The sequence below is a fragment of the Urocampus carinirostris genome, chromosome 2 (genome assembly GCF_059441175.1).
Source record: "Urocampus carinirostris isolate Australia breed hairy pipefish chromosome 2, RoL_Ucar_1.0, whole genome shotgun sequence".
In the NCBI taxonomy this organism is placed as follows: domain Eukaryota; kingdom Metazoa; phylum Chordata; class Actinopteri; order Syngnathiformes; family Syngnathidae; genus Urocampus; species Urocampus carinirostris.
The window spans coordinates 67,232,562-67,245,017 of NC_142350.1; the positions used below are offsets into that span (position 1 = coordinate 67,232,562).

Consider the following 12,456-nt stretch of genomic DNA (forward strand, 5'->3'; position numbering starts at 1 on the left):
TTTATCGCGAACCGGTTAATTAAACCCGGTTCGCTCGCAAACGACTCATCACTAACTCAGTCACTGGAGTGAAGTTTACAACACATGGTCCTCCACTGAGACAGGCAGGAGTCAACTTACGTGAAGGGATTTAACGAACGGCTTCGATGTAGCCTAAGGTGGCGGAGTAAGAGTACTGTTTCTTCTTCACAAATCTACTAAAGTAAAAGTAAGTACAGTGGAACCTCGCTAGTTCGCGGTTCCACTTTTGCGGGTTTAGAGCTTCGCGGGTCTAAAAAATATACCTTACCTTCTCAATAAAAGCATTTATCAACTTGAGCAAGCGCGAGCTTATGTCAACTGAGGACAAGGTGTGGACACTCTTATTGTGAAGGGGAGGGGGAGGCCCTGGCACAATGCTTAGTCATGGTGAGTTACCGCATTGCTCACCCCCCCTCCTTCAACTCCTCCCACCTCACCCCCTTCTTATGTGGCGCACAGTTTATCATGGAGGAACTCGGCGACGCGACGTAAGTATATTCTCTTCTGTCAAATTTCATCTCAGGTTTGACTTTTTTATACCAAAAGCGAGCGGTTGTTGGTACTACCTAAACACAGCTAATTGTATACGTTTTTTTAAACATTTTTGAAGGGGCGCCGCTACTTCGCGGATTTTCAGTTTTCACAGGTGGTCTCGGTCCCCATTTACCGCGATAACCGAGGGATTACTGTAGAGTGATTTAAAAATACTCCTGGAAGTAGAAAATCTCCTAAAAGTTACTCAAATAAATGTAATGGATTGAATGTACCGTAAATTCTGGACTATAAGCCGCTACTTTTTTCCCAAACTTTCAACCCTGCGGCTTATTCAGTGATGCGGCCAATTAATGTCATTTTTCATAAATTGCAACTTCTTAGTTTGTGCACAAATTAAATTAGCGTAGACATATCCTCATCATGCAAATTGCAAAAAGAAAGGCACATGATGCAACATTCTAGCTAAACGCAGTCGAGCAGTCCGATATAGGACTTACTTGGCGAGCGTGATGCTAGCGTGTATTTAAATAAGGGAGCGTGGGACCACGTGTATATGACAAAGTCTCTTTCCCACATCGAAAGAAGACGCCTTTGATGACGTCAGTTATAAGGAGGAAGATGAGGACGGTTTACCGTGCTTACTATAAGTACGGTATGTTTTTTTTAACAGAGCTGTTTACTGTGTTGCGAGCGTGTTTCTAGTAGCGTTTTGCTACCCTTCACAGGCACGGTTTGGGATGAAAGTTATAATATTATTATTAAAGCTTTGAAAACTCTCTCGGTGTCTTTCTTTTTAAATATGTGTAACCATGTATAATATGTATTTCTCGGTGTCTTTCTTTTTAAATATGTGTAACCATGTATAATATGTATTTGCAACTGTAAATTTTTGTAATGTATTTATTTTAGAAACTTATTCTGATATGTTTTGTACGAGCAAATGAGAAAGAAGGGGCGGGGCACACGCGGGCTGACGGGAAGTGGAGTAAAGGTGAGACGTGTTTGTGGACGCGGCCGACAATAGTGGATATATATTTTTCCCACCCTTACCTTTGGAAATATACACTTTTTTCCTTGGATTACTTTCAACGGGCACCTGGACTCTGCAGGTCTGCATTAAATGTTAAGTACCGGTATCATTTTCCGTTCATTTTACGGGCTGTGTTTTTTAGACTGTATCGGGTAAAGGGTTTATTTCGTGATTGTATTGCGTTTTTTCGAAGTAGGTGCCTGCGACTAATATACAGGTGCGGCTTGTGTATGTACTAAATCGGTTTTCCTCCCGAAATGTAGTGGGTGCGGCTTATAATCAGGTACGCTCTATAGTCCGGAATTTACGGTAACTCATTATTACCCACTTCTGTTCCCATTCACCTCTTTGTGAACCCTCTACTGACATGTTGACTTTTGTACCTGCCATGTAAAACCCCTAATGTGGCGATATAAATCGGGGTCTGTCGTCACGGTTACGTGCATGCTACAAAACGCTTCGAACGGATTCTCCCTGCCAAGTACAACTCAAACGACGCCAGAATTCCTGTCGGTGTCGATGAGTATATTCTCGCAAATTGGCCTCGTTAGTGCTAACGAGCGCTAATGGTCGCCACAGGAAAAAGGTGACATCACAGAGAGGAGTTCACTGGAGGTGAGGACTCACAGTTAACTTCTTGCCGCTGCTCTTGAGGGGCTGGTCGGGATCCTGGCGGCTTTCGGCTTCGGTGGCCACGGCCAGAGTCTCGTACCTGGGAAGCGGAGCAGATGTTAATCAGTGTTCTGGTTTGTCCGCGTCCCTGCGTCTGGACGCATTATTTTTGCTGGGGACGCATCGTGTCAAAACAACGTGCGTCCCCGGGACGCAACTTTTTTGACATCAAAATTGCCATTATCATTTTTTAACAAAGATTTACCGCACTCCAAACTTTTCGTCAGGCAGATCCGCCATTGTTGTTTTGGTCTCGCGGTTCGAGTTTTCGTCCGCACGCCGATCTCCAGTTCGAGTTGTGTAGTGAAAGTCCGTTTCTTTTTAGAGAACCGGCTTTTTCGGCTCAACTCATTAAAGAGCCGGGTCTCAAACGGCTCACTTGCTTTGGATGCATTATATAACGAATGATGATGTTGTATAAAGAAGTTAAGAAAAAAAGGAAGTATAAAAGGAGAAAATGAAAAAAGACAGGTTTGGGGTGATCCCTTTTAATCAGTATACAGTGGAACCTCGGTTCTCGACCATAATCCGTTCCAGAACCCTGTTCGAAAACCGATTTGTTCGATCACCGAAAATCGTTTTTGCCATTAAAAGTAATGTAAAATCGTTTTAATCCGTTCCAACACCCTGAATGTTTACCATGAACGTAAACATGAAGCTAACCCAGGCTAATCGTACGTTCGCGTTAGCGTAATCTTCCGTACGAAAGATTACGCTAACATGAACGTGTAAAAATAAAAAAATTCAGGTCGTTTACACGTCATTTAGCACCGCGGTCTCCACAACAAGTGGTGAGCGGTTAAAGGATAAAGAAAAGATTTATGAATAGGATTTCTTACCTTTGTGGTGGTCTGCAGAAGCCATGCTCTATTCCCTTGAAAGAAGGGAAACTTGCACAACTTCTTCATATTTTGATATTATTTCTTTCTTAAATGCAATAGTTGTACGCACTACTCTTCTTTTTTCACCTGTAGCAACTTTGCTGCTTGCACCGACCTTCTTCCGAGGCATAATTAGGGGCTAAAACACTCCGTTCACCGATATTAAAAACGAAAGCAAAAAGAAGTGCGCGGTCACGTGACAACAGTTCTTCACGAGGGATGGGGGCAATCTACACCCGTACGTCGCTCAGCATCGCCCCTAGCGTACTGGTGTTCGAACTCCGATTTTTTGAACGAAAAGCGAAGCAAGAATTCATTTTGGAACTTTTTGGGATAATAAACCTCATTCATGTCGAGCAACTCAGTGTCTCGCAACAAAATGTTCATTAATAATATGTATGACATAATGAAACACATGTACAATATAACATGCTAAACGACATAAATAAACATGTTTGAAAAAAAAAAGATTTTTTTTGTATTTTGAAGGGAAAATACGACAGTTTGTAAGTGTATGGAGCACTCTGTTGGGACCCATAGATTTTTGAGCATGCTCGTCCCCGGGACCCATCACTTTTTACAGCTCAAATGAACACTGTAGATTGGATCGGATCATCACACGTCACACAGTGAACTCAAATGTGATGAAGATTTAGCTTTGGTGTTGAGAGTGGGTTTGCTGGTTTTGTTGAATTTTGTCTTAACTATATATGTTGTGACTCTCTCTCTCAAAAAAAAAATCGACATAGTTTTGCTTTTATGGCTCTTTGAGTCAAAAAGAGCCCTGCTTGTCATGATTATTGCCTTCCGACCCCAACTCTCTCCTGTTCTGATTCCTGTTTGATTCCCGGCTCCGACCCATCTTCTGAACTTGAAGTTTTTGCTCCCCCCGTCCTGGTGTCAGGTTTTCAATGTAAAAGTAACGTTTCAACAATGAGTGTAATTATATCTCTTGTACGTTTATCAATCTTGTATTCTTTTATTTTGAAGTCGTATTCTTGTCTGTACTGATTCCTCTGACGTAAAATAAACCACTCCCTCTCTCTGTTTGGGACCTCAGCCAGGAAGGACGTAAGTTCTTTGCTTCCACCATCATGTAGAATTAAACTATATCCATGTATTTTATCTGTGCAAATATAGCCAGTAAATAGTCTTAATAATGATTGACTTTAACACTGGCCACCGATCCGTTTTTTCCTGCTCTCGACACCGCCATCGCTCGCCACGGAAATACCACTTCCGCGTCTGAGCAACCTGCTCCCCACGACCAGCGATCTACGGATCGTGTATGCAATCCTTTTCCCTCTTTCTAGATAGATAGATAGATAGATAGATACTTTATTCATCCCCGTAGGGAAATTCACACTTCCAGCAGTCTACCCTGTTGTTTATTTACAGATGAACATGATGCCCTAGGGGTGCTTGTAGCGAAGTGGATGACGTCACGCCAGTCCAAAAATTCGACATCCCTGCGGCAGATGGAAAACTTTTCTTTGTGAAAATCCAGGGATACACCACCTCGTGTTAGCAAGTCCGCCTCCTCTCCGATTCCCCCCGGCTCTCTTGTCTCTGTTTAGCGGCGTTGAAGCCGGATTGCTCCGGGTAGCTCCGGGTGGCTACACGTTAGCGTCCGGAATGCTAAACGTGAGCCACGTTTCCGCAAAACACAGCAACTGCGCTCCCTGTGCGCTTCGATGTTTTCCACCAGCACTCGATGATCTTATTTGGTCGTGAGTTCGCATTTACCATGATTACGGATGGTACCGAAGACTTATAACGCCGCTAGCCGCTTCGCTAGCTCCGGCTTTTCCTCCACGATAGGCCCCTTCATCACGCCGGCACGAGAACAGGCAAGGAGTTGAAATTCCTTGAATACACGCATTTCTTGTGCGTTAAAACCCATGTCCATAGGATAGAAGTAATCCATAGCGTAGTTGTCAAAACAGGAAGAAAAAACACCGAAGATAGGAGCAGACAATAAAACAATAGGGCAGCTGCTGGAAAAGGCAGCCGCTCGTGGCAGCGCCGCACCGTAAGACAATAAAACGAATATAACGAATAAATATAAATAAATAAATAAAACGAAGAGAAACACACGCAAGTGGGTCCTGTCTTCGTTCTGGTGCTGACCCTGCTGTAATGGATACAGCTTAGATAACTATATCAATGTCGTTTCAATGAATTCAATTGAAACTGTGAGAGCAGGAGTCTGCAACACGTGAATTCAATTAACAATATTTCCTAAGGGATAATTCACTGTATCCTTTTTTTTCTGTTGTTTCGCCACCTGAAAGAATTTTTATGACTCGACCGACAGCTGTGAGCGGTCTCCAACAGGTCTGACCGACACCCGGCTCGCACATTTTATGCGGTCCCGGGGTGTCCCGCTCTATTAGCCCCAACGTCAGGGCTGTTTATGGTTCTGCGTAAAGCCCGAGTGGATCAGGAAAAGGGAGTCGGAGGAGGACTCACAGATGTGGAGCGAGAGGGCTTCCTGGAAACCACTGACGAGAATCGTTTGCCGGATCCAAAATATATCGTATTATTCAATCAAATTGGCTAACAAGGGACTACTGCAATAAGGTCGTAAACTTGGTTTGTAGAGATTCTGGATTGTTTATGATCAGTGTTCCCTCTAAGCTAATTGCGCACTGCTCGCACATTCTCAGCGCACAAGAAAATCTAACCGGCGCACAAAAATCAGGGCTCAAAATTTTTAATTAAGAAGCGACTTAAGTCAAAGTTACAGTGCATGGAGGTCAAAATAGACGGGTTCCCCTGACGTTGTGTCCTAAATGCGGTATTTTAAAGTCGAGTCGAAGTAGAACAAAGTTAAATAAATTTAGGGTTTGTAGAGAACCGGCTTCTTCGGCTCGGCTCACTAAAAGGAACCGGCTCTTTCGGGTCCTAAACGGCTCTTCAGGTTGTTTTTGCTTCTTTAATCCCAACATGACCAAATATTATGTAGAATTATGCACAAAATTACTTAAAATGAATGGGGGAATAGAACCAAAAAGAAAAAAAATACCAAAATGAAAAAGTAGTGAAAAGCTGAGAAAAAAAAGAAACAAAAGGAAGGAAAAAAAAGAAGGACAAATTTAGAAAAAAACCAGCAAAAAAGAAAAGAAAGAAATGTAGGAACAAAGTAAATAGAGAACAAAAAGAAAAAAGTAACAGCTCGGAAAAAATAAACACAATCAGATTTTTTTAAAGGAATTTAAAAAAAAAAGTAGAAAAAAAACACGGAAAAAAGAATAAAAAGTTTGTGTTGCATTCAAATAATTTCCAATTATATCAAGTGAATCTTGTTGCCAACATTGTACTTCCACTCAAAAATGTGATTAAATACAGTTCTGTATCTTACAACCGACTCAATAAGCCCCCAAAAATGTTAATATTATGCACCAAAATATGTCAGGAAATTAAAAAAATGGATACCTTGTGAAAGAATTGTAAGAACAAACGACGTTTGTAGGCCGTACAACCTTTGCAAAAGTACATGAGTCAATTCATTCAAAAGAGAAAAATAGTTTTGCATTGCCGGAAACTCAGCAAAATGTAACGTGATATAAAGTTTCGGACATGTTTGATAATGATTTAGTTGCCACACTTGGGATTGCCGTTGCTCACTGTTGTTTCAAGCGTTGCTCACCGACTTTGTGTGAACGCTCAGACCGGTGGAAAATGACAGGGAACATTGGTTATGACCAGTTAAAAATATTATCAAAGTTGTGCATTTGTGCCACCCCTCGGGTGGTTTAAATTTCAAAATAGATCTTAAAGTGGCATCAACGTGACATAACACCCATCCCATTCCTGCAGAGATTTCATCATAATGTTTAATTCAACAACAATGAAGAAACATTGCTTTGACTCAATGAAGGGTGGTCTGTGTAAAGCTTATGTAGCAGTGTAAGTGTATTTTTCCTCCTCAAAAAACTAAAAATAAAGCAGTCAGTGGCTAAACCCCTAACAAAAGTGAGTACACCCTGATGTAAAAGTTCCTGAAGTTCAATATTTTGTGTCATCCTTACTGATGGGAATAACCTGTGCCCGCTCTTTTGGCCTGCTGGTTCTGATTGGCGCCCTGTCACTATTTGAACCCAGACCTGTCAGTCCCCTGTGGTCAGTCCGTCTGTGAACCTCAGTGTATACTAGGCAAGCCTTTTTCGACCCTGACTTCCACCTGTCCCGTTTTTGCTCCCGTCTGTTTCTGGCTACAACCCGTTTTGATTCTGACCACGTCTGCTCTCCCGTCCCGGCTTTTTGTCCCCGACCACGTCTGCTTTCCCGTTCCGGCTAAGACCTATTTTGATCCCGAGAGCGTCAACCTGTTTTTCCATCCCTGACACCGCCATCGCCCGATACGGAAGATCCACTTACGCGTTCAGAGCGACCTGCTTCCCGCGTCCAGCGAGCATCGGATGCCCTTCCTCTCCATATCTCAATTAACTTGTGAGAAACGTTACGCGATTGGGTCCTGTTTCCGTTCTGGTCCTGACATTTTGTGTGGCCACCATTATTTTTTTACTTCATTTTCCCTATTTTCAAATCATTCCAGCCATATTGTTACATAATATTTGGTAATGTAGGGATAAAAACATCCATCCATCTATCCATTATCTGCACTGCTTATCGTCAGTAGGGTCGCGGGGATGCTGAAGCCCACCCAGCCATCCTCGGGCAGTGGGCAGGGGACACCCTGAACGAGTTGCCAGCCAGTCGCAGGGCACACAGAGACAGACAACTCACTCTCTCATTCACACCTAGGGACATTTTGGACCGGCCAATTAACCTAATATGCATGTTTTTGGGGTGTGGGAGGAAACTGTAGTGCCCGGAGGAAACCCACGCAAGCACGGGGGAGAATATGCAAACTCCACACAGGGATGAAAGCAAAAAATAAAAATAAAACCCGAAGAGATGTTTGGTGGGCAGCACGGCGGCGCAGTAGTTAGCGCGTGTACGGCACGGTTCTGATCAAACCTCTTGTGTGGAGTTTGCATGTTCTCCCCGTGCTTGCGTGGGTTTCCGGGCACTCCGGTTTCCTCCCACATTCCAAAAACATGCATGTCAGGTTGATTGGCCGGTCCAAATTGTCCCTAGGTGTGACTGAGCGAGCGGATTGTCTGCCCTGTGATTGGCTGGCAACCAGTTTAGGGTGTCCCCTGCCCACTGCCTGAAGACAGCTGGGATGAGCACTGGCACCCCCGCGACCCTACTGAGGATAAGCGGTGCAGATAATGGATGGATGAATGGAGATGTTTGGGACCTGAAAGAGCTGTCTCTCTTTCGTGGGCCGAGCAGGAAAAGGGCCGGAATTCCCATCTCTATAAGGGAACCCAGGTCAAAGACGTCACCGCGGTGTCTCCAAAAATGTCAAATTATTTGAGATACATCTTCTTTTTAAAGTAACCAGTAACTAGTTAATTTTACTCTAGAGCAGGGGTGTCAAACTAGTTTTAACTCGGGGGCCACACGATAGAACAAACATTCTGTCAGGGGCCGGACTAGTAGATTAAAGAGAAAGAAAAAGAGAGATAAAGAAATAAGAAAAAGAGGGAGGGAAAAGAAAGAAAAATAGAGAGAGGGAGAGAGCATGAGAAACAAAAGATAAGAAGTCGTGAGAAAAGGGAAAAGAAAGGGAGAGGAAGACAGAAATCCAAAGAGAAATAGAAAAGACAGAAGGAGAGAAAAGAGAAAAGAAAGTGCGAAGGGTATATAGAGAAAAAGAGAAAAGAGAGAATAGGAAAAAAGGAAGTTAAAGCAAAAGAGGTTAAAAGACACAGAGAGAGAAACAGACAAAGAGCAACAAAGGAAGAGAAAAGGAGAGAGACAGAGAGTGAAAGAGACAGAGTAGGAGAAAAGGGGTGGAAAAGATAGAGAGAGAGAGAGAGAGAGAGAAAGAAAAAAATACAAGTACAGTGTCTTTGTTGGAGGCACCTGGCTTTGGCAACATCAAGTTGACATATTTCAACATGCAGTTCATTTTTCTCTTGCGCTTCTCAAGCGTCTTCTCGCGGGCCGGATTAAATCCCTTAGCGGGCCTGATCTGGCCCGCGGGCCGCCTGTTTCACACCTGTGCTCTAGAGAAATAGGGTTACTAACTCAGTGGCTTTTTGGATGAAGTAGTGAGTAACTATAATTACTTTTTAAGAGTAACATGCTCAACACTGGTGACGACACAGGCCTTGTTCACGACACACTTTCAAAAGAGCAACACGAATCTCGTTTCCGAGGTTCTTCCTATTTATCGGAGAAACCTACTTGTAGCTCTCCAGCTGGCGGGCCGAGGACACGGTGAGGAAGCTGTCCGTCCGTGAGTTGTAGGCCAGTGGTCCTGGGAGAAGAAAGCCGGGCAGGAACCTCCCAAAGGAGTAGCTGTCCTGCTCGAAGAACATCAGCATGCCGTCCATCGACTGGATGCAAAGCGAATGGTGACCTGATCAAAACCGAAAAAAATTACCGTATTTTCCACACTATATGGCGCACCGGATCATGAGGCGCATGGGATTAAAGCTACAGTGAGTTTGCAGAAGTAATCATGGATGCTAACACCGTAGCGTATCTAGCAATTTCAAAGTTATTGTAAGGAGCCTTTTGAAACCAAAAAAATAAGTTTAAAACCCTTAACTGAGAAACATGGCAACGGTTTCAAGCATTTACAAGCACTTTGCCTAAAATGCAACCACGTTTCTAACCTGGCATGAGCTCAGGAGGTAGAGCGCTCGTCTTGGGATCAAGAGATCGCAGGTTCGATTCCCAGCGTCCTTGGGCAAGACACTGAAACCCTAATGCCCCCAATAAGCAGGTAGGCGCCTTGCATGGCTGATGCTGCTATCGGTGTGCAAGTGTGTGTGTGAATGGGTAAGTATGAAGCACATTGTAAAGCGCTTTGGGAGGTCTTCATTGACTTGAAAAGCGCTATAGAAATGCAGACCATTTACCATTTTTACATAACATTGAAATTAAACATTTTCAAGGATTTCTAGTACCCGTACGAACTCTGCAGGATTCTTACAGGAGCCCTATTTAAGATTGTTTTTTTCATATTTTGACCAAAACAGAAAATGCATTTTTGGTCCTTTTGTGCATGAAATGTTCATTGCATCCCTAATAATAAGGCCTGACGTGTCAGGACCAGAACGGAAACAGGACCTAATTGCAGTTTGTTTCTCACAAGTTTTATTGAAAGAGAGAGGAAGGGCTGCGCCCACGATCCGGTGTTCGCTCTCATACTCGGCTTGTGATCCGAACACGGAAGTGGATCTTCCGTAGAGAGCGATGGCGGTGTCAGGGACGGAAAATCTGGTCGAGCAAAAACGTGGTCGGGGACAGAAACGGGTCGTAAACCAGGACAGGAGAGCAGATGTGGTCGGATAAAAAAACGGGTTGTAAGCCGGGACGGGAGAGCAGACCTGGTCGGGATCAAACAGAACGTATCGGGAGACAAACAGGAGCAAAAAAACGAGACAGGCGTGATTCAAGGTCGAAAAAGGCTTGGCTAGTAAACACAGAGATTCGCGGACTGACTGACAACAGGGGATCGACAGGACTGGGTTCAAATACTGGTGGCGTCAGGGACGGAAAAACTGGTTGAAGGGCAAATACGTGGTCGGGGACAGAAACGAGTCGTAAACCAGGACGGGAGAGCAGACATGGTCGGGATAAAAAAACAGGTTGTAAGACGTGATGGAAGAGCAGACGTGGTCGGGATCAAAACGGGTCGTAGGCGGAGACAAACAGGAGCAAAAACAGGACAGGAGGGAGTCAGGGTCGAAAAAGGCTTGCCTTGCAGACGGACTGACAACAGGGAACTGACAGGACTGGGTTTAAATAGTGACAGGGAGCCAATCAGAACCCGGGGCGATGGTGGTGTCAGGGACGGAAAAACTGGTCGGTAGCCGGGACCGGAGGGCAAATACGTGGTCGGGGACAGAAACAAGTCGTAAACCAGGACGAGAGAGCAGACGCGGTCGGGATAAAAAAACGGGTTGTAAGTCGGGATGGAAGAGCAGACGTGGTCGGGATCAAAATGGGTCGTAGCTGGAGACAAACGGGAGCAAAAACAGGACAGGCGGGAGTCAGGGTCGAAAAAGGCTTGCCTTGCAGACAATGTTCCCTGTAATTTTCCTTACGGGTCTGAGCGTTCACACAAAGTCGGTGAGCAACGCTTGAAACAACAGTGAGCAACGGCAATCCCAAGTGTGGCAACTAAGTCAATATCAAACATGTCCAAAACTTGACATCACGTTACATTTTGCTGAGTTTCCGGCAATGCAAAAAAAAATTCACTTTTGAATGAATTGACTCATGTACTATTGCAAAGGTTGTACGGCCTACAAACGTTGTTTGTTCTTACAATTCTTTCACAAGATAACCATTTCTTTTTATTTCCTGATATATTTTGTCGCATAATATTAACATTTTGGGGGGCTTATTTTGTCGGATGTAAGATACAGAACTGTACATAATCACATTTTTCAGTGGAAGTAGAATGTTGGCCACAAGATTCACTTGATATCATTGGAAATTATTTGAACTTTTTCTTCTTTTTTTTCTACTTTTTTTTAAATTCCTTTAAAAAAATCTCATTGTGTTTTTTTTTTCCGAGCTGTTACTTTTTTCTTTTTGTTCGCTATTTACTTTTTTCCTACATTTCTTTCTTTTCTTTTTTTCTGGCTTTTTTCTTTTTTTTCCTTTTTTTCCTCTTCCCTTTGTTTTTTTTTCTCAGCTTTTTACTACTTTTTCATTTTGGTATTTTTTTCATTTTTGTTCTATTCTCTCTTCCTTTAATTCATTTTGTGCATAATTTTACATAATATTTGGTCATATAGGGATGAAAAAAGCAAAATAACCTGAAGAGCTGTTGAGGACCCAAAAGAGCCGGTTCCTCTTTAGTGAGCCGAGCCGAAAAAGCCGGTTCTCGACAAACTCTACTAACTTTACTCAACTTCGTTCTACTTCGACTCGACTTCAAAATACCGCATTTAGGACACAACGTCAGGGGAACCCCGTGTATTTTTACCTTCATGCACTGTCACTTTGACTTAAGTCGCTTCTTAATTAGTAATTTTGAGCCCTCATTTTTGTGCGCCGGCTCGATTTTCTTGTGCGCTGAGAATGTGCGAGCCGTGCGCAATTGCGCACGCGCGCAGCTTAGAGGGAACACTGCTTGCAGACGGACTGACCACAGGGAACTGACAGGAGGAGTTTAAATAGTGACAGGGAGCCAATCAGAGCCTGCACCGGGCACAGGTGATTCACATGACGTTGCTCCTACGTCATCCGCAGCAGATTACGTGGCTTCTTCAATCTCACGCACACGTGCTTACAATCACGCTATAAACATGTTGC

At 43.6% G+C, this 12,456-nt stretch overlaps 1 protein-coding gene across 2 annotated transcripts in view; it reads right to left on the minus strand.

Moving 5' to 3' along the window:
- bbs9 (Bardet-Biedl syndrome 9) overlaps nucleotides 1-12,456 on the minus strand; it is a 266,939-nt gene that overhangs the window by 230,247 nt on the left and 24,236 nt on the right. For both annotated transcript variants that reach the window (XM_088327566.1, XM_088327565.1), the window contains exons 6-7: nucleotides 9,367-9,541; nucleotides 2,174-2,258 (exon numbers count right to left, since the gene is read on the minus strand). In XM_088327566.1, coding sequence (XP_088183692.1) covers nucleotides 2,174-2,258; nucleotides 9,367-9,541 — 260 coding nt within the window. The remainder of the gene's footprint in view (nucleotides 1-2,173; nucleotides 2,259-9,366; nucleotides 9,542-12,456) is intronic.